We start from the raw sequence: 21,214 nt of genomic DNA, 5'->3' as shown, positions 1-21,214 counted from the left end.
GAAGGCAAGGGCTGGAAAAATAACCTTAGTGTCAACATTCAAGATTGACAGGAAAGATGACAAGCTGGTAGTACCACCAACACTATATAAAGGGATTGAACCAGCAATACTCCTATCTTCCAGTAGCTCACACACTAGGGGGACACCATGGGTTTGCGAAATTATAAAAGAGGGCACACACATTATTAAGGTGAACAAATAATGTGAACAATATAAATTCCATAGGCAGAAATGAACACATTCAACACTTTATAGCTGTAGGAGTCAAGGAGCCAGAACTGGAGAACTTTGGGGGCAGGATGGGAAGTTTAATTGGGAAAACTGAGAAACCTGGGAGGGGAAAGGTCTTTGGAAGGAAGACAAGTTCAGCCTTTGACGTGGTTGGTGTGATGTGGACAGTCCGTGGGTTGTAAATAGCAGGAAATATGGGTTAGGGCTTTGAGAGCGAGAGAGAAAGAACATTAGTGCTGACAGCTGACATCAGCAGCATTCTCAGAGACCTCATGGAACACTGTCGTAGGGAAGGGGGTCTGGCAAGTGGACAGCACTCCTTAATGACTTCACTAGATTCAAGCCACAGGAAAGTGGCTTCATCATCCCAAACTAGATGTCTTTCAGACTCTTGACTTCATCTGGCAAAGGCTGGCGTTAAGAGCAATGAGAAGCATCAGGAATCTGAGCTTCATGTCTTTCCTCTCTTAAACTCCTTGGCCTCTCAAGGGCATCACAGCCTGTATTTGGTTTTAATATTTTGTTGTCCACTCATGTTTTGTCCAATATGTTTATTCAAATATCCTTCTGTATGGTCTGTACACAGTAACTTTTGTACAAGTGCACTGCTCTGAGAAATTAGGAGCATTTTATTTTTTATTTTTATTAAAAAATTAAAAACAAATTTAAATTACATAATCTCTATGCCCAGAGTGGGACTCAAACTCAGGACCCCGAGATCAAGAGTCACCGACTAAGCCAGCCAAGTGCTCCTGGGAAATTAGGTGCTTTTTAAACTGTTGAGATGAATAATAACGACATTGGAGAAAATGTCAGTGAAACTGACTCAGGGTGACCAATTCCACCTCATTTTGTAACTTGTTCTCCTTTTTGCATGCTTCTGACCAAACTGAAGTTTGAAGAGCAAACTATTTGGGAAGTATGTTATTTTACATTCCTTCATTATCTTCCTCCTTAGGACAGCTCAACAATTAAATCACTGACACCCCATGCAAGAAGTGTGGGAGCTAAAGGCTAGCCCTCACACAATACATTGCTTTGCATATTATTTCCTTACCACATAATTGATGGTAACATATTCCCTTTCTTTTCCCATGGCTGCTACATCAGTTCGGGCTAAATTTTGTGTTAAATCACCCAGCTTCAAGATGGGTAAATTATGACCTCGGACTACACTTTTTTTTCTTGCCTGGCAGCTGGGAAGTCTCTCAGCTGTGTGCCTTTCCAAACCAGGCTGGTCTTGAAGGTGGGTGGCTCTTGTGAATCTCTGCAGAGTGACAATGCTGGCTTTAGAAAATGCCAAAGTTTGTGCAAAAGGTGTAAAAAAATCATAGTATTTACAAGTCATCTTTTTTTTTTTTTTAAAGATTTTATTTATTTATTTGACAGAGAGAGACACAGGGAAGGAGGGAACACAAGCAGGGGGAGTGGGAGAGGGAGAAGCAGGCTTTCCGCAGAGCAGGGAGCCCGATGCGGGGCTCGATCCCAGGACCCTGGGATCATGACCTGAGCCGAAGGCAGACTCTTTTTTTTTTTTTTTTTAAGATTTTATTTATTTATTTGAGACAGACAGAATGAGAGAGAGAGAGCGCATGAGACGGGGGAGGGTCAGAGGGAGAAGCAGGCTCCCCGCCGAGCAGGGAGCCCGATGCGGGACTCGATCCCGGGACTCCAGGATCATGACCTGAGCCGAAAGCAGTCGCTTAACCAACTGAGTCACCCAGGCGCCCGAAGGCAGACTCTTAACCTACTGAGCCACCCAGGCGCCCCACAAGTCATCTTTAAGCCTTAAAACATGGTGAAAAAAGTGTTTACAGAGCCCAGCAACTCCCTCTTTTGTTGGGTCCACGCTGACAGACTCTTCAGATGAAAGATTCTTTGGGGACTCCAACCTCTCTGGCACCCTAAGACAGGATATTTTTGGTTAAGTGCTGCCTCCTGGCGGCAGCTCTACTGCCCGTCACCTTCCCGGCCCGGTGGAGACTGCTTTCGTTAACTGGGGATCTCGGAGCTGATGCAACAGCTCCCCGAGGGGGCGGGGAGTTGAGACGCCCTTCCGAGAGACCCCTCCCCCGGCTCCCGGCGGGCGCCGCTCCCCTTCCCCTCCCCCTCCCCCACGGGGCTTTGCAGTCCGGAGTCACTCCCAAGTTTCAGCCGGGCGTCTAGGGGCTGGAGGCGGGGTTGCCAGGGTTTGGGGCTGTCGCGCGGACCCCCGTCGGGCCGCCAGCGCGAACAGCATTGGGGGGGGAAGAGGAAGCTGAGCGTTCCTGGGGAGGAGGGCGCGTCTAAGGGTATCCAATCTCACTTTCAGGCAGCGCAGCTGTGCCTGAGTGAGGAGAGGGCTGGGGAGCGCGTTGCGGGACCCCTGGGTTCTCGGACCCTGGCGCCCTTTGTCTACAGCCCCCACCCCCACCCCCAAGGCTTCCTGGAGCCCGGGGAGGGGCGGGGGCTGCTCGCCAGGTACAAGGAAAGAAGGGACCGGACGCCGGGTGGGGTGGGCTCCTGGTCCCCCAAGGCAGACCCCGGTTTGGCCTCCGCAGCCAGACCTGGATATTTGGGGCGACCGAGCTCTTAAGAGCGGCATTGAGGGCGGGCGGTGGCCGGGTCGGGATTTGGGAAGGCGAGGCCTCCGGGCTGCAGACTCGGAACAACCGGGGGTCAAGGGAAAGAGGATAATAAAGGGACCGGCGGGGGCTGGCGGGGCGGGGAAGAGGGGAGCGTGGGAGAAAGGGGCAAAGGTGAGGTCGGGCTGCCGCTGGGCGGGGGCGGAGGGGGTGGGGCCAGGGTCACCGCGAAGAGAAGAGCTGCGGGAGGGCGTCCGGGCAGAGGTCCCCTTAAGGGTGTGCGGTTCCCAACACTCTTGGACTCGCCGGCACGCTCGTGAACCTGAGCCCTCGCTTCCCTCTGCCTCGTCCGCCCTTTCGCCACCGGGCGGCCGTCGCACCTTGCTCTCGCCGCACCCAGGCCGGTCACCTGAGCCGGGGCGGGGGACAGCACCGGTCCCGGAGAGCGCGTGGGATGAGGGGCTTTTTGTGTTCCCGTTACTGAAACGAAAAGTTCACTTCAAACCATTCTAGGCCTCGCAGTCAAACTGAAAAGTACACCCTCCCTCTCCCTTCAACCCATTACTGTCAAAAAGAATAAATACTTCCAGATAACTCCTTGCTTAGTTTAGGAGCCAGACCAGCAGCCGGATAAGTGCGCCAGAAGGGCAAGTTCAAGGACGTTCCCAGAACCCAGGTTGCTGGGAAATCAGTCTAGGAGGAACAGCATTGTTTATTCATTCATTTATTCTTGCCTGTCTCTGTGTGCTCTGCCCTGGGGACACAGGGTGAAGAGCCAGCGCTCTGGTGGTGCTTGCATTCTAGTGAGGAGGTGACAGCCAACAAGCAAATGCACTCTGGGTGGTGGTGCCCTTGCAAAGAAGTCCAGAACGGTGAATGGATGAAGAGGGAAGACGTTGCTCCTTCAGAGACTCCTCAGGGAAGGCCTCTGGTGGTGTGTCTAAGCACAGACCCGGATGGAGTGCGTGAAGGGATGAACAGTGTCGCCGCCCGGAAACGTTGCAGGCGGAGGCAACAGCAATTGCGAAAGCTCTGAGCCCAGAGTGGGTCTGTTGTGTGGCAAGAGCAAGGAGGCGGCCAGGGTGGCTTGAGTGGAGTGACAGTGCAGATGCCAATGCCAAGGGGGCCCTGTTAGGGCTGTCTTCCTAGGACTTCCCTCATGTACCACGTGGGCCTGACCCCTGAGGGGAATGAAGGGGCAGGCCAGCGGGGCAGTGGCCTGGGTATAAAAAGGCACTACGTGCTCCTTGGAGTAATTCAGACGTTCGGTGCCAATGAACTCCGATTTCCGTCTGGGTCTCCTGGTGAACGGTAAGTTGGCTCCCATCCACAGACAGAACCCTTGATGACTGCTTACCTGGGCTGTCTGTCTCTAGGATAATTTTGCAACACGCAGGTACAGGTATAAGTTGCAGGGTGCAGCCCTGAGATTGGCCAGTGGGTCGCTGTAGGGAGGCAGGAGTTACAGCTGGAAATCTGCGAATGCCCCATGCACTGTGAAGTGTCATCCCCACCCCGCCGGAGAGATTGACGCTCTTGTCCGCAATTTAAATGCTTCAATATGCCCACCGAGAAACGACTTCAGAAAGTTGCACGTAATGAAGTCATAGAATAAGCTCTCATTTTGAATAGGAAGAATGAGGCTTCCCGTTTTGATTCCAAGAAAATCGGTATTCCTCCACCTCTGCTAAGTCGACGTTCAACAGATATTTAAAGGATCCTGATTTGAAGGGGTGCCAACTCGTTAGCTTGCCCAGGGTGCCAGAGCTGGCTCTTACCTGGTGGCACGTGCATCCCCCGAACCAACTGGGGACCCGAGCTGTAAGTGGGCTTGTGCTGGGGCATCTGGCTGTTCCCGCACAAGTGGTCTTCCTTAGCATGTGTGGCCTGACACAGGGGCTGAGTTCCAGAGCCCTAATGACGGAGCCTACGCCCTCCACAGGACGAAGGATAGTATGTGAGTGGGAGATGAGTAGGAGACGGGATGAGGGGAACAGGCAAACAGGAGGGCACTGTCAGTCGCTGGGAGAGCTTAAGTGCTCTGTAAACGTAGGGCAACAAGGAAGATCAGGGGCTGAGGTGGGGAACAGGAGGAGCTGAGACTGGGTGGAGAAGGTGCCTAGAGGCGGGCAGGCGACGAGGTCCTCTGGGTCTGACCAGGCAGTCCCAGCTCCAGCCCATCCCCTGGCCCCTCCCCGCTGCCGGCCAGAGTCACACATGTGTTTTCCTGTTTTCCATTTCGGTCCCCGTCACCCTCTGCCTTTTCTGCTCCTCGGAGTCAACAGCTGCTGCAGCTCGAGCCTTAGCCGGCTTCCCTTCCTAGCACCTTCCCCTCCCCTGCCCCACAGCGTGCTGGTAGCCCCTCCTCCTCGCACCTGCCCAAAGGTCACGGGACAGGTAAGAGGTGGGAGAGGAGGGACTATAAGGCGAGAGGGGAAGTGCAGGAGGAGGATGGAGTGAGCGTCCTGAAAACTGGCTCACTGGAGACCCAAGAGCCTGTTGTCTTGGTCCTGGCTCCGGCCCTCCCCAGGCAGAGCCCTCTGCCCAGAAACTTTGGCCCTACGCTAATGGGAGCCCTGGCCACAGGAGTAAACAATTTCTTGTTTCACTTTTTTTTTTTTAAAGGGACTATCGGAGCCACAGTGGACTATAGAAAAACAAATGGAGAACTGGGGAGGGAGGAGCTGAGCTTCCAGCTTGGGGTGATGGGGGCATCCAGCTGAACCACAGTGTGTTTTCTGTTTCTGTTGTTAGGGGAGGCAGCACAGACCAGTTGGAGCTAGGAAGGCAGGACATGGGGTCTCTGGGAGAGAAACTATCTTCTCAACATTTAGCTCTTGAGCTTGACCGAGCAGCCAAGACCCTGAACTGTGGGCTGGTTCCTGGAGGAAGTATGCTTTGGCGTTGCCATTCATGGGTGGCTTTGGGGTCAGGGGCTTTACTGGCTGTTGTGCTGGGCATGGCACACTCGGGGCCCTGTGCCTGGGTTCTCTGAACCCCTGAATCTGAAACTTCACCCATAGGCTGCAAGATGAGTGTGTTGTCCTGGTACCTGCACCAGGTCCTCAGAGTTGAATGCACCTCAGGCAGGAAGAAGACGGGGTGCTGTGTATCAGGAACGCTGCTATCTCTTGGGGTTCCAGACTCTGCAAGGCTCTCCTGTAAAGCCTGGGGTGGGAGAGCCCTTGGGGAGAGGTCCTGCTGGTCCCAGGCTGCCTGAATGGTGGAGGCATTGCCTGAGAGCCAGAGTCTCTGGGAGGAACGTGAGCTGCTGGAGACGGTGCCTTCCTGCCCACAGCCGCTGGTGCTAAGCAGTGGTTGAGGAAGGAGGGGGCATCTTTTCTCTGGAGGGCAGCCTCCCCTGCCCAGTGTGCGCAGACTGAGAAGTAGGCTAGGGAGATTCCACTGACAGCACTTCCTGGGGGCGCCGCTAGGGTGTGCTGTCTGCCGGAGTGTGGGTTTCACCCCCGTGGGTTTCTGTCTCAAGAGTCCCTGATGAGGACTTCGCTTTTCCCCAGCCGGGGACTAAACCCTGCACACTTCTTCCCCACTCTCCCTCACGGGTTCCCCTTCCTTCGTCCGCCCTTCATTCCTTTCCTTTATGTTCCACCCACCCCTTGGTGCCAGTAAATGTGGTCTTAAAATGGCAGGCGGGGTGATGTATTTCCGTGTGTTTTTGTTTGCTAAGCAGTGGGCACCCTAGCAATAGCATCGCTGCCAAGAGGACTTGCGGTCGCCTCTCATCCCTGCAAAGGGATGAGAAAGGGGAGGAGCAGCCGGGAAGGAGATGGACCGGCTTAGTTGGAGCCTTTAGCCTAGCCTGCAGGCTGAAGGATGGCAGAGGCTGTCTGTTTAATCTAATCACACCCTCCCCCAGGTAATTCACGAGGGAGCCAACTGAAGTGTTTTCCTGTCTGAGGGGAAGGCCCGGCAATGGGGCAGGTCGGAGCAGGTCGGATTGGGTGGGAGGTGGGGGGAGATAGCACAGTGCCGATTCACAGCCCGGGCTCTGCTGGAGAGCCTCGTGGCTCCCTCGCTGGTTTGGCACCCTGGCACGTGATTTAGTGCCTGCCTTAAGGGGCTGCAGGCAGGTTTGGATGAGATCAGGCATTTGGGTGCTTAGCAGTATGTCTGGCACTGGGTAAGTGCTCCATAAAAGACAGCTATCATTAAAGGAGGGTGGAGGGGGCAGCTGGAAGGCAAGGACAGGCTCCTCTGGAGGGATTTCCAGATATTTGTGAGGATGGCTTGGGAGAAGCATGATCTTTGGGAAGGCTGACACCAGGATATTCCTTTCGGTTAAAAAAAAAAGATTTAAGGGGCTAGAATGCAAAGATGTAGGGTAGAGATAAGGCCCCCCCCAACCCCCTGGGGATTTTTAGATCTTCATTCTCTGGTTGTAGAATAACCAAAAAGGGTTAGAAAGAGTGTGGGAAGGGACCGAGAGATTTCAGAATGGATAGGATGTATTTCTGTTGGTAAAAGAGTCCCGGGATACCAGATTGAAGTAGACCATGAAGATAGAACATGTGATTTACAAAAAATGCTTGACTTTCTCTGTTCTGGGCCTGTCTGTCCTGTCTGTCCAGGATAGCTCAATGAAATCTTATTTCTCCATATTTTTTAGGAAACTGGACTAAACTTGTATGTGGGGAAGGTGTTTTTAGGAATTTATGGTTTCTTTTGAGGATGAAAGGGCACCTGAGCAGGGAGGGGAAGCAGCCAGGGGTTTGAGTCTCATTTCTTGACCTTGTTTCCTTGGGAGTAGCTTGAGGCTCAGCCTTGGGGTCATGGCTCAAATTTGGGGGCAGCCATCCTTTGCTCTGAGGGGAAGTGTGCAGAGTTCCTCTCTTAGGATGCCTGTCACGAGGCCACGAAGCGTGGGGACTGCACTTAGACTTCCTCTAATCTCAGCACAGCAACACGCCTTTGTGGCACCCTTGCCACCTCCCTGCCTTTCTTGTCGGCGGCGGCGGTGGGGGGGGGGTGCTGGGGGATGGGGGGATGGTGCATTCCTTCTCAGCCGCCCGCCCCGTCCTCAGCTAATTGCCTCAGGGCCAGCCTCCCTGGGGCTGCAGAAACTGTGCCCAGCCACCATCGTTTCTTCTGGGCCCTCAGTCCCAGAGCAGCGCTGACAAAGGAGATTCCTGAGAGAGTGCCTTATCACGGAAAGTGCTGAGCCTAGAGCTCCTAGCTGTGCCTTTTGCAGATGTGAAGGGCCCGTGAACCTTGGACCCAGACAGTTGCTTAACACTCCTCTCCCCCTCCCTCACCCCCTCCACCCATCTTGACTTCTCGATTTGATTTAAATCCAGAAGCATTTGCCTGGCCTTTCCTTTTACCGCTGGCTGGAAAGGAGGAGCGGTCAGGCCACAGTTCCTAGAGGCTGCGTCTCTGTGACTGCCACTGCGGGAACCTGCTGGAACCCGGGGCCAGGGAGTGAGTGTGCTTCGCCCCCGCGCGCCCCCCCCAGCCCCGCTCACCTTGCCCACCCGCTGTGCTGCTGGGGGCGGGGGGAGGCTGGCCAATCACTTCCTCTCCCCAGTGCCTCTGGCTCTAGACCTCTCCCCTTGCTGGGCCAGCCTCCCTCTCTTGCTCCCGGCAGTCCCCTGCTCTGCCGGGCGGGCACCTGCGGACGCTTCCGCGACTTCCCAGCCTCGGCTTTGCGTCTTTGGGTGCTGACTCTCCGGCTGCAACTCCTGGGTGGGGAGCCATCAGCTGCCTCCAATCACCTCGAGGTTGGGCTGTCCCTGTGGATCACCCTTCTCTCATTCATACTTTTTTGGGTGATGCAGCTATGGTGATGTGAGGAAGTTACAGCAGGAAGCCTGGAATACTAGGGGCTGGGAAAGAGGTCTGGGAAGGAAAAGCAAGGAAAAGAGGAGAATCACCTGTCTTCTTTCTTCCAGGGCGGGGTGGGGCTGCTTGGGCTTTGCTAGGGCTTCCGACTTCACGTAAGGGTGGTTAAGAGCGGCTCCCTGAGCAGGGGGAGGGTTGTAGGTTTCCAGCAAGAGGTCCCCAAAGCCTTTAGGTTTGCCAGAGCCCGTGTCCTTTGTGGGGGGGGGAGAGAAGTTTGTGAGGAGAACCCACAGATAGGCTGCTTGCAAGGTTGGTTCCTCACGTTGCAGCTCAGCGCAGGTAACAGGTGAGACAGAAATTAGAGGGAAGACAGACTGGGGGTGAGGCTGAAAAACGCGGACTCAAATCATGAGGGTTATACCTGGGAACTGCCAGCTTGCCTTTTATCACAGCAGACTCAGATAGAACCAGGATTTAGTTTTCTCTTTTGTCAATCTGGTGGGCAGCACCATCCTAATGAGGAGAAACAGCTGCTTTCTCTCTAGGGAGTGAGGGCCTTCCCTTAAAAATTCCAGTTGGGGTTATTTTAATGAACCAGCTGGAGAAGAAGAGGTTAATGGGAGGTGGGAGGCCAGAGAGCTCTCTGAGCTGGGGTGGGGGGTGAGGGGTGTGGCAGGACATTGCCCATATTGACCACTATGGGCAAGAGTTCTATGTAATTACCAACCACCTGATCTATATCTTCATCTTTCTTCCTTAGAACGCAATGCCAAGAAGCTGGTGACGGCCATCTTCTTCTCCGCCATGGCTAACAGCATTAAGTATGAAGTGGCCTCCCAGCAGGAGGGGGATGATCCCCCCTCGGCCGATGAAACCAGCCCAGGGTCCGAGCAGGTAAAGCTGAAGAAGGAGATCTCGCTGCTTAATGGCGTGTGCCTGATTGTGGGGAACATGATTGGCTCGGGCATCTTTGTCTCCCCCAAGGGCGTGCTCATGTACAGTGCCTCCTTTGGCCTCTCCCTGGTCATCTGGGCTGTTGGGGGCCTCTTCTCCGTTTTTGGGGCCCTTTGTTATGCGGAATTGGGCACCACCATTAAGAAATCTGGGGCCAGCTATGCCTACATCCTCGAGGCCTTCGGGGGATTCCTTGCCTTCATCCGACTCTGGACCTCACTCCTCATCATCGAGCCCACCAGCCAGGCCATCATTGCCATCACCTTTGCCAACTACATGGTGCAGCCAATCTTCCCGAGCTGCTTCGCCCCCTATGTTGCTGGGCGCCTGCTGGCCGCTGCCTGCATCTGTAAGTGGGGCTGGGGCAGGAGGTGTGGGCTGGATGTGAGGCCAGGCAGAGGCTGGGATGTGAGTCCAGTAAGCCAGCAGAAGGAGCTGGAAGGGAATGCCTCTGACACACACTCTTGTTGTTTTTATTTTATTATTATTATTTAAAGATTTTATTTTTAAGTAATCTCTACCCCCCCAATGTGGGGCTTGAATTTAACAATCCTGAGATCAGGAGTTGCATGCTCTACCTACTGAGCCAGCCAGGTGCCCCCTTTTATTGTTTTACATTTGTGTATGCTTCCTGTGAAAATTCAAACAGTAGCAAAGTGTAAAAACAGACAAAACAAGCAAAACTGCAAAGAGAACAATTTATCTTTCCCCCATTTTCCCATGGTGAGCCCCATTAGCAGTTTGTATGCCCTTCCTTTTTTTTTCCTTCAAGAAGTGTAGTGTTTTTGTTTTTTTGATGGATTAATTAATTAATTAGGCACCATGCCCAGTGTGGAGCCCAATGGGGGCTTGAACTCACGACCCTGAGATCAAGACCTGAGTTGAGACCAAGAGTCAGATGCTTAACTGACTGAGTCCCCAGGCGCCCTTCAAGAAGTGTTTTTTTTCTGTTTTGAAAAAATGGGATCATAATACATATATAATCCTACAGTTTTTGCTTTTTTCCCAGAATTTACCAGTGACATTTTCTACTTAGGGATCTACTTTTTAAAAAAAAGTTTCATGGTGTTCCATGTTAATTTTAAGGCTGTATTATGTAACAAATCAGTCCTCTGTTAGTGGCCGCTTAAGTTGGTTCCAGTTTTTCTGTCATACAGGTAATGCTCTGGTGAATATCCTATTGCGTTCGCATGAGTTTTTCTGTGGCCTAAATTCTTCTTTTTTTTTTTTTAAGATTTTATTTATTTATCTGAGAGAGAGAGAGAGAGAGAGAGAGATCATGAGCAGGGGGGGACGGGTATAGGGAGAAGCAGGCTCCCCGCTGAGCAAGGACCCCAATGCGGGACTCGACCCCAGGACCCCGGGATCATGACCTGAGCCCAAGGCTCCCTTGACTTTTGTTCTGTCTCATAAATAACACATTTAAACCTATACATTCAACAAAGCCACATTGGAGGTACTGAGAAGCTGATCCTCTATAGCCCCATCCCTCCGGTGCCTCTGTTTTGGAAAAATGCCCTCCTAGCCTGAAACCTTGGAGACCCTTTCCATGCCCCAACTGTGGAGAAGTTCAGAGCTTCTGTGTTTTAAGGAGTAACTATCCAGCAGCGGCAGCTGTGAAGTGCAGGTGTTTTGTACCAGGTGCAATTGCTCCCTGGATCAACCTTGTCCAGGCAGCCTCGTGTCCCCTTTTCTTGAGGTTTCTCCACTGCCCCATCTTACTCCTCAGCTTCCTCCCCAGCCTCCCTGCTTTCACTGTTGCAGAGACCTGGGTGTCTGTGTGGGGCCCCCCTGTGCTTTGTGTGCCCATGCGTGTGGCTCGGACTCATCTTTGTGTATCTTTGGGTTTGGGGGTGTCTGTCCTGCATGGCAACAATCAGGGAGGGGTGGAAGGCACTGCCTTGTGTTACAAGGAGGAGGTTCTCCCTTGAGGTCTTAAATGTGATCTGTGATTTCTCTTGCATCATTTACAGATGATCTGGTAGGTTGACTTACTGGTGAAACTAATTTTAGGGTCTGTCAGGCTCGAGGTGCCTTCAAATGTGGGCATACAGTTACATATCTTGTGTGGTGTAAGGATTATTCCATCTAAGTAAAATTTCCAAGATGGCTGCATCCCTTTAAGCCCTAGGATCCTATTATGCTAATCATCTTTGTCGCAGTCTCTTTAAAACCGATGATATGTCTCCTTGCCTTCATAACTTTGGGTGACTCAGAGTCACCAGTACCGTCTCAATTCTTGTATGACTGTGAGGCCTTCCCAAGCCACCGGGGTGATGATTAGTGTCTACTTCCTCAGTGGCTTCAGAGTGCTGGCCTGACTTTAGTTCATCAGGTTTCATTCTTTACGGTTTTGATCTGTGTCATCTGATAGCTGTTCCTTGATTCTGGCATCGGGCCTACCGCCATCCGTCACCCCCTTTTTATTTATTTTTATTTTTTTTAAAGATTTATTTATTTGAGAGAGAGAGAATGAGAGACAGAGAGCATGAGAGGGAAGAGGGTCAGAGGGAGAAGCAGACCCCCCGCCGAGCAGGGAGCCCGATGCGGGACTCGATCCCGGGACTCCAGGATCATGACCTGAGCCGAAGGCAGTCGCTTAACCAACTGAGCCGCCCAGGCGCCCCCGTCACCCCCTTTTTAATTCGCCATGTCTACCTTGGGACCAGCGATGGCCTCAAACTCTTGTACACCCAAGTACACATACGCACGCCGGTACACCCTTGTAAGAATACATGCGAAGTAACCACGGTTTATGATCAGTCTGCAGAGCTCCCCAGGTAATAAAAGACGCGGTTGTGTGCATGGATTTATGGCATATATTTGACGCAACTCTGATATCAGAGTGACAAGCACACGAGACTTGTGTTTGAGGCTGGGCTCAAGACCTGTGTGACCCTAGGCAAGATGCAGTTACTGTTTTCCAGGCTGCTGCATGGATGAAGTGAGATTCAGTGAAAACCATAAATCATGACTCAAGTGCAATGTATTGGTGGTGATTATGTTTAAAATTTCTCTCTTGGCTGCTTCTAGGACTTTGTTCTGTCTTTAATAACTTCTGAGGAACCTAGAGATCTGGAAGAAGGTTCAGAAGGGCAGCCAAGATTGTAAGTAAGAATTAGGGACCTATGATTCCTAAGTTTCTTCCTTCAGCCATTGTCTAATGAGCACCCAATACATGTCAGATGCGGAGACCTAGAAGGACATTCTGTCCATATGTCCAGCTATGTGGTAATATCTCGTTTATCTAACCGTAGCCATTCAGGAGAAAGCCAGGAGGTAGGCCTAGAAGCATCCAAGAAAGAGAGTAATTTTAAACATAACAATCATCAGTATGTTACACTTGAGTCATGATTTATGGTTTTCACCGCATCTCACTTCACTCGCTTGGCAGCCTGGAGGTAAACCATCCCCACACTTGCCTAGCGTCACGCGGCTGCTGAGCCCTCTCTCAAACACAGGCCTGGCGCCCCTGTCACTCTACTAGAGTTGGCAGATACATGCCAACGATTGACGCACAAGATGAGGACTGAGGCTAAATCTTCAAATTTAGCAAGAGAAGGGATTTAATATAGAACATTCCTTCATTCAGGGATCATTTAGGGCATACTCTGTGCTAGATATTACACGTAGTGCTGGGAAGCAAAGAAGAAAAAAGTATGGCCCTTGCCATCCAAGACCTCCTAGTCGAGGAGGGAGACAGATATGTTGCCCAGTAGTTCTCATGCGGTATAGCAGGTGTGGTGATAGGGGCACCATGGGAGCGAGCAGGACAACTTTCTTCCTGTGGGGAGGAGAGCGTAGGAAGACCTCACAGAGACCATGTTGTCTAAACTGCATTTTGGAAAGATCCATAGATGTCTCCTATGACACTTCTCACAATAGGAACTGCATGTGAAAAGGTGTGGAGGTGCAAAAAGGCATGGAATGTTCAGGGAATTCAGGTGGTTGGTGTGGCTGGAATGTGGGGTGGAAGAGGATGAGAAGATAGAGACTGGAAATGTAGCCCAGGGCCAGCTCCGGACTTATATGTTGCCTAAACAGGTTAGACTTTATCTGGAAAGTGGGGGGACGCTGTTGATTGTGAGTGGGGAAGCAAAATCAGATTTGCTTGGGAGAAGAACTCTGGTGGCCACGTGGAGTGTTTTTGGCAAGTGTGAGAGTCCGAAGGTGGGCAGACCGGTTTAGGGAGCTGAAACCTGAGTCCACGTGAAGGATAGTGAGGCGTGTACTGTGGGCAAGGCCTTTGGACCAGAGATGAGGGGATGGATAAAGAAATAGTTAGAAGGTGGAATTTCTAGGACTTCTGGCTGGAGGTATGTCGGGGAGCTCTCAGAGGTGATGCTAAGGGTTCAAGCTTGGACAGAGGGGCAGTGTTGGGGCCTCCATCTGAAATGGGAAGGTGAGCTGAGTGATGAGCAGAGGGGCATCTGGGGCTTCTGCTGGGCTGCTTATGGGGCCCTTCCCTGAGCAGTGCCTTCCTTGGGTCTTTTGTGACCCAAAGTTGGTCATTTTCCCATCCACGGAGTCCTACTTATCTAAAAAAGAAACTGATGTGTAAATGATGATGCTAGTCTATGACTGTACAATGGTGAGTGTACATGTGTAATTTCTAATGACCAGAAGGTGAGTGCTCACTGTCAAGGCTTCTTATTAATACCACAGTCCCTAGGAAACCCATTGAGTAATCAGGGAATTGCTTGCAGGGCATGGAATCAGAACAAAGGAAGAAAGTTTTGACCATGGAAGAAAAATTTACTGAACGTGATGGGCTCTATAAAATACGGAGCTGAGAGGTAGAGCAGGGAACTCGATGGTGTGGTGGTGGAGATAGGCAAAAGTAGCCAGTGAAACCTATATATGGTCGGTCAGTGCTGGGAGGGGAGGGGGTGGAGAGCGCCTTACTCAGGAGATGTCTGCATGCAACACTGAAGGATGAAATGGAGTCCAGGCATGGTTGAAGCGCCCGCTTAGCATGGCCCGCGAGTCCTGCTCCATCTCTCTTCTCTCTGACCTCTCTTTCACCCTCACTTTCTCTGTTCCAGCTTCACCGGCCCTCTTGTTTTTCCTCCAGTTTGCCTGGCCTGTTCCTGCTTCAGGGGTTTTGTACTTTATTGTGCCTTCTGCTGGGAAGGCTCTTTCCCCAGACACCCTCAGAGCCTGCCCCCCAGCCCCCACTCCATTCATGTCTTTGTATAGATATTACCTCACCGGAGACTTATCCTGTCTAAAGTGGTCACTCTCAGTTTCCCATCCTGTTTTGTTTTCCTTTATAGCCCTTGTCTCCATCTGGCATTAAGTATTTACTTGTTTATTGTCTGTCTTTCCCTCTAGAATGTAAACATCACAAGAGTAAGCACTTTCTGTTGCTCACTGCTGAATCTCCAGCCTCTAGAACAGTGCCTGGCATCTGCTAGGTACTCAATAAAATTGAGGGAATGAATGAATGAAGAAGGGGCAAGGACATTTTAGGCACAGGGATGTAAAGGACAGGCAATGTAAAGCACAAAGGGGAGAAAAAGTATGGGGTGTGGGGTGTGTGGGGGCCATTGTGGGATGTGAGGGGACAAAGGGAGGCAAGGGTCTAGAGCCTGAGGCAAATAAATGTTCCTAGGGAGTTTAGATTTTACCCTAAAGCATCTGAGGAGCCACTGAAGGGTTTTAAGCAGGGGAACGGTGTAGCTGGGATGGGACTTAAGAGCAAGGCTGGTGGCAGAGACACAGATTAGGAAGCTCTGTGGCAATCCAGGCAGGAAATGACAGAAACCTGAACTAGGACAGTGGCAGAGGGAGTGTGGCTTACTTAGGCGATGGTGTCTCCAGGAAAGGACAGGTAGGGGAGCAATTTAGAAGGTTTAATCAGTATAATCAATAATACTCATTGGGATGTCTGGTGTAAGAGAGAGGTAGGTGATGAGGAAAGCATTCACCAACCTGTAAATTCTGTGCCACAGGGGCTAAGCCTGTCTTAGGATCCACTGTATCCCCAGCAAAGAAACAAAGAGAGAAGCTTGATAAACATTGCTTGAATGAAAAGCTGAGGTTTCTGGTTTGGGTAGGCGGTGGCATCATTTACGGGGGTGGGTAAGATGGAATCATGTTGCGTTTGAAATTTATTTGTAGGGTAGTAGGTGGATTTGCCCATTTGGAGCTCAGGAAAGAGATGGGGCTTGAGATTGGCAAATGCTTCGTGACTACTTGTTGAATGTTCATTTTCCCAGCACTACTCGTTGTCTTTATGGAGCTCTTGGTGTGTGCGTGTAAGTGCTTGTGCATGAGCATGCTGGGGGCGGGGCAGGATGGGCAGCCCAACACAAGATTACAATGGATTATGATGAGTGTTTTGATTGATTAGGCACAAGGAGCCACAGGAGGTGACCTATGCTAGCCTATGAGTTTGGAAACTCTCCATAAGGAAGTTTAAGCTGACACCCGAATGATGAATTAACCAAGAGTAGATAGGGTAGTGGAGCATCTCAGGCAGCAAGAACAGAATGTATGAAAACTTGAAGACAAGAAGGATATTTTTGAGACTCGTTTCAATAAAGGAGTTCAGGGTTGGCTGCAATATTGAGTTTAAGATAGGAAATGTTGAGAGCTGGCTTGCAGGGGTAGGCGGAAATGGTAGGATAGGTTGTTCAGGGCTTTATAAACTGTTCTAGTTATTATTGTTATATAACAAATCACTTAAAACTTAGTGGCATAGACTAACAGCCATTTCATTCATTCATTCATTCAGTCATTCATTCATTCATTTTTAAAATAATAACTCCATACCCAGTGTGGGGCTTGAACTCACAACACTGAGATTAAGAGTCGCGTGTTCTACTGGCTGAGCTAGCCAGGTGCCCCACAGCCATTTTATTCTTGTATGGTTTCTGTAGCTGAGGAATTTGCGAAGGGCTAAGTGGGGCAGTGCTGGCTCAGGGTCTTATATGGTTGTGGTCAGATGGTGGCAGGAGCTAGAACAAGGAGGTGCTGAAGAAGATGGGGACTAGCTGGGCATCTTTTTCTTTTCAAGTTGTACTAGATGTGTCTTTCCATGCAGTCTCTCCCTATGGACTGTGTTGCGTTTCTTCACATAATGGCAGCCCCAGAGCAATCAAACTGTTTACTTGGCAGCCGAAGACTTCAAGAATGAGTATGTCAGCAACCAAAGGAGAAGCTGCATTGCCTTTTATGACCTAGCCTCTGAAATCACAGGGCGTCCCTCCTGCTGTACTCTGTAGGTAGAGACATTCACAGAAGACCATCCATTCCTGAGACGAAGAGGCACAGACCCTATCCCTGGATGGTCAGAGTGTTAAAGTCACATTGTATGAAAAGCATATGGGTTGGGAGATATTGTTGAGACATCTTTGGAAAATACAATCTATTGCACAAACCGTATTAAGGAGTTTGGTGGGCTTTCTCCTAAGGCAATGAAAAACCTCTTTAGGTGTAAAACAGAAGAATGACTTGTGTCATTTGTGATTTAGATCTTAGAATTTGTGTTTATTTTTTATTTTTTAAGATTTTATTCGTGAGAGAGTGAGAGAGAGAGCACAAGCAGGGGGAGCAGCAAGCAGAGGGAGAAGCAGACTCCCTGTATAGCAAGGAGCCCGATGTGGGGCTCCATTCCAGGACCCTGGGATCATGAACTGAGCAGAAGGCAGACACTTAACTGACTGAGCCACCCATGCATCCCAAATTTGTGATTTTTAGGAAGTTACTCTGACTTCAGTTTGTAGAACTGAAAGCAGAGAGACCAGTTAGGAAGCTGTTACCATGATCCCTGGTGATGGTGGCTTGGATTAGAGTCATGGGATGAGAGAGGAGGAGACTGGTTTAAGACTTGGATACTAATTAGATATGGGTAGTAGTTGAGGACGATAAGATGGCCAGGTTTCTGGCTCAGGCAACTGGGTGGATGGTGCTGCCAGTTACTTATAGGGAGTTAGACTGGAGGAGAAGTAGGTTGAGAGAAATTGATAGGATCGGTTTTGGATAGGTTGAGTTTGCACCTGCTGATGTCCGGTAGGTGGTTGGATATTCATATATATCTGAAATCACAATAGTTGGACTGGTGATATACTTTTGGGAATCATCAGTGTAGAGATGGTCATTGAAATCAGCAGATGAGATGATCTTGGGACAGGTTGTAGCAAGAGAGGAGGAAAGAGCTTAGGATAGCCTTCTCAGGAATGCCAACATTGAGGGATAAATACTCTGCAAAAAGGAGAAGAAGCATCTAGAGAAATAAGAGGGAAATGGGACGCGGTGAGTAGAAGAGAGCAATTCGAGGAGGAGTTGGTGGCCAACAGTGTGCAATCTGCTAAGGGGCCAAGCTAGATGAGGAGGGCAGTGGCCTGGATGTATCAACAGGAGGCCACTGTGACTCGAGAGGGAAATTTCAGGGCAGTGAGGGTAGAGTCAGATTTCAGAGGGATTGTTTATTCATCCAGTGAAATCTGAGTGTCTGCTATGTGCCTACCTCTGAGCTAGGCCCTAGGGATCCAAGGATGGTTGTTCCTCAGTCTGCTCTCCTGTGGCTCCCAGTTGATGGTAGAAACAGATATATAAACCATTCTATCGCAGTGTGGTTAGTGTGGGGATGTGGGAGCCCAGAGCAGGGGCAGCATACCCAAGGGTGCTGGGTTTACCCTCAAAAGTAGCCTTTGTGGAGGGACTGTTAAGTAAGATAAGGCATGGAATGTCATTTGGAATTGGCAAGCAGGAGGTCAAGGAAAACTGTCTTCAGTTGGAGTGGTGGAGTGGATGTTAGTAGAGGGAAGGGGAGAGAATCTAGATAGCCTTTCCAGAAGGCTGACTCTGAAGACAAGAAGGGTGGTAGTTAGAGGGAGGGATCAAGGTTGAGGGAGGAGTTTATGGGAAAAACTTAAGTCTGCCTTAGGTTGGTTTGGGGGTATATTCCTGGAAAAGTTGGATGAAATATCCTTAACAATAAGGTCTTGCCCGTAGTTGGAATGCTTGGGTGCCCCGAGTCAGCATTTCTCTCCCTTGACCCGTGTAGAGGATCCTCTCGTCCCTTTGGGAAGCAGCAGTGCATGGTGGTTAAGAGCATGGCATCAGGCCAAATTTATGAGTCTCAGGTTCCTTATCTGTAGAATGAGGTCTCTGTCTCATTGAGGCGTGATCTATATTTTTGCCATACTTTCCTCCTTTTCTATTCAAACAGTGACCATTTCAAGAAAGCAAATAGAGTTTCTGCTCCTGTCATGGTGGCTCACTGTCCTTTTCCAGGTATAATCTTCCTTTAGAACTGCTGATGAACTACAGCCCTGGATAGGCTGGTATTGCTGCTAGACCTTGAAGTCATTTACTGATGATTGCTTAAGTAAGTTTTTTTCTACGCGTGGCTGACTTCACTCCCTGCTGATTTCATTGTCAGGGTAATCACGTGCTGTCCTCTCTGCCAGGAATTTGTCTTCCCCTCCCCCAGCCCTAGCACCCGCCTCCTCCGTGTGCTCAGTCCAGGTAACAGTGGTCCTGGTGCCCACCTGCACCCCCTTCACTGGCCTAGACTGGATGGGGTGCCTCACACTGACTTTCATAGCACCCAGTTCTTACAATTGTCCACGTTCACTTTTCTGGGAAGGCTGCGGACTGGGTCTGTATGGGGCCTGGAGCACAGCCGATGCTCAGTACATGCTGGCTGGCTGGCTGGCTGAATGAATGAATGAATGAATTGGGAGTTCTGAAGGAACCTTGCTGTCCTGGTTACTTTTGGGGTGCTTGGGTGGCTCAGTCGGTTAAGCATCTGCCTTCAGCTCAGGTCTTGATCCCAGAGTCCTGGGATGGAGCCCCACATCCGGCTCCCTGCTCCTCAGGGAGTCTGCTTCTCCCTCCTTCTCTGCCTGCCGCTCCCCTTGTTTGTGCTCTCTCTATCTCAAATAAATAAGATCTTAAAAAAAAAAAAAAAGATTACTTTTCCTAACCAGAGAGGTATGCAGGTGGCCCCTCCTGAAGCCAATTATTCTGGAATCTCAGGGTTCTTCGAGGATTGGTCCAGTTTTCTGTGGTCAGAAGCCCCAACACCCCAGAGGGAGGTCATCCCACATCTTTGCATACAAATAGGGAGGCACATGGTGTTCTGGAATGTATACAAGCTTTGGAGCCTGCCATGGACTGAGTGGCCCCCGTTTTCTCAATTATAAGATAAAGACAGTTGACCTACTCTGTCCAATTAAGTTAGATGATCTGTGTAAGAATGTAAGTGACCTGACATTTTATTGTCAGCTAAAAATTGTATCTCCTGCTGCAAATTCTATTCAGTCACATGCATCTTATTAATTCACAGTCACATGTGTCTTATTAATTTCTAAATACTTTCTGCATTCTGTCTTTGGATGACATAAGAGCTGTTTTAGTTCTTTAGTTCAGAGATCAGGAAGGAGGGCTGAGACCCTTCTTCCTGTTGGTGGGAGAGCTGGAACTTTTCTCTTGGCAGAGTCAGGGCTAGGTGTCCAGAAGTCCGGCTCCACCCAAGTCCAACTCCAGCTTCCCCTTTCACTACTGGGGCATTTTACTCCCCGTATTCTCGCAGGCGGTCTGCCCGCCGCACCCATGCAGGCCCCTCTGCAAACAGAGCACCGGTCTTTAGGACTCACACAGAATTTTTGTGTCCCTGATGCTTGATCCTAGTGACTTGCATGGAGTAGGTGCTTCGAGAAACGGCAGCTGGATGAATGAACAGAAGATAGGCCTCCAGCTTCCACTTGGCTGAGAAGGGCATTGCATGCTTGGGGCTCTTGGGGGCTTTTGGCTGGGGGCTGGGGCCACTGTGGGAGCTGGGCACAGGGGAGGGCACATAGCTCCTCCTGAGTCTCCCGGAGCCGCCTGTGGGACGTAGAGGACTCCGGATCTCCGCATGTTTGTCTGAGAGCTTTGGCCATGCGTCCCCGTGCAGCAGCGTCTGATACCAGATGACTGATTCATGTACTTGGGCCTAATGAAGTAGAACAGCCAGATGCTCGGCCCCCAACTGATTTTTGCCCTTTGAACTTTCTCCTTGGAAGCTAGTTACTTTCCCAGAGGAGTTTTCTCAAGAGCCACTTTAGGTTGGAGGTGAGGAAGCTTTCATTTCATGTCCCATATTCACACCAACAAAACAGGCTGGAGTCAGAGCTTAGGGTTCTTTGTTATGGGGTCAGTGTAAACTTTGGCACAACCTTTACCAGTATTGAGAGGTAAAGCCTCTGCTGGTTTGGTTCCCAAGGCTCTTCAGGGGTTCGCCCTTGGTCTTCTCTTTTTTTGGTTCTCTTTCTCTCCGCCTCAGAAGAGACTGAGGGGATAGCCTAAAGGGGGCTGGGGAAGGAGCTAGGGACAGTGGGTCCCCACCCTGGCTGTACATCAGAATCACCTTGGGCTTTAGAAAAATGGTAATGGCCTCTTCTCCCACCTCGTTTCCCCAACCAAATAAATCTGAACTGCTGATTAGAAGAATGGGAATTGGGGACGCCTGGGTGGCTCAGTCGGTTAGCCATCTGCCTTCGGCTTGGGTCATGATCCCGGGGTCCTGGGATTGAGTCCCACATCAGCCTGCTTCTCCCTCTCCCTCTGCAGCTCCCCCTGTTCATGCTCTCTTTCTCTCTCTGACAAATAAATAAATAAATCTAAAAAAAAAAAAAAGAAGAATGGGCATTGGCTTGGAGAACGAGAATTGG

At 50.5% G+C, this 21,214-nt stretch overlaps 1 protein-coding gene across 11 annotated transcripts in view; it reads left to right on the top strand.

Moving 5' to 3' along the window:
• Positions 1-21,214, top strand: part of SLC7A7 (solute carrier family 7 member 7) — a 93,282-nt gene that overhangs the window by 54,770 nt on the left and 17,298 nt on the right. For 4 of the 11 annotated variants that reach the window (XM_064570811.1, XM_064570808.1, XM_064570810.1 and 1 more), the window contains 2 exons: positions 3,562-4,106; positions 9,355-9,897. In XM_064570811.1, coding sequence (XP_064426881.1) covers positions 4,070-4,106; positions 9,355-9,897 — 580 coding nt within the window. In that variant the 5' untranslated portion in view covers positions 3,562-4,069. Of the gene's footprint in view, positions 1-3,561; positions 4,107-4,986; positions 5,193-8,110; positions 8,235-8,388; positions 8,534-9,354; positions 9,898-21,214 lie in introns of those variants that run through there. The other 7 variants (XM_064570815.1, XM_064570816.1, XM_064570807.1 and 4 more) reach the window with 7 other exon arrangements.

This window comes from Mirounga angustirostris, unplaced genomic scaffold (assembly GCF_029215605.1).
Source record: "Mirounga angustirostris isolate CCGP_5_RB_7025 unplaced genomic scaffold, mMirAng1.0.hap1 SCAF_9, whole genome shotgun sequence".
In the NCBI taxonomy this organism is placed as follows: Eukaryota; Metazoa; Chordata; class Mammalia; order Carnivora; family Phocidae; genus Mirounga; species Mirounga angustirostris.
Note: the sequence above shows the minus strand (reverse complement) of the source record. Positions and strands in the feature narration are given on the sequence as shown.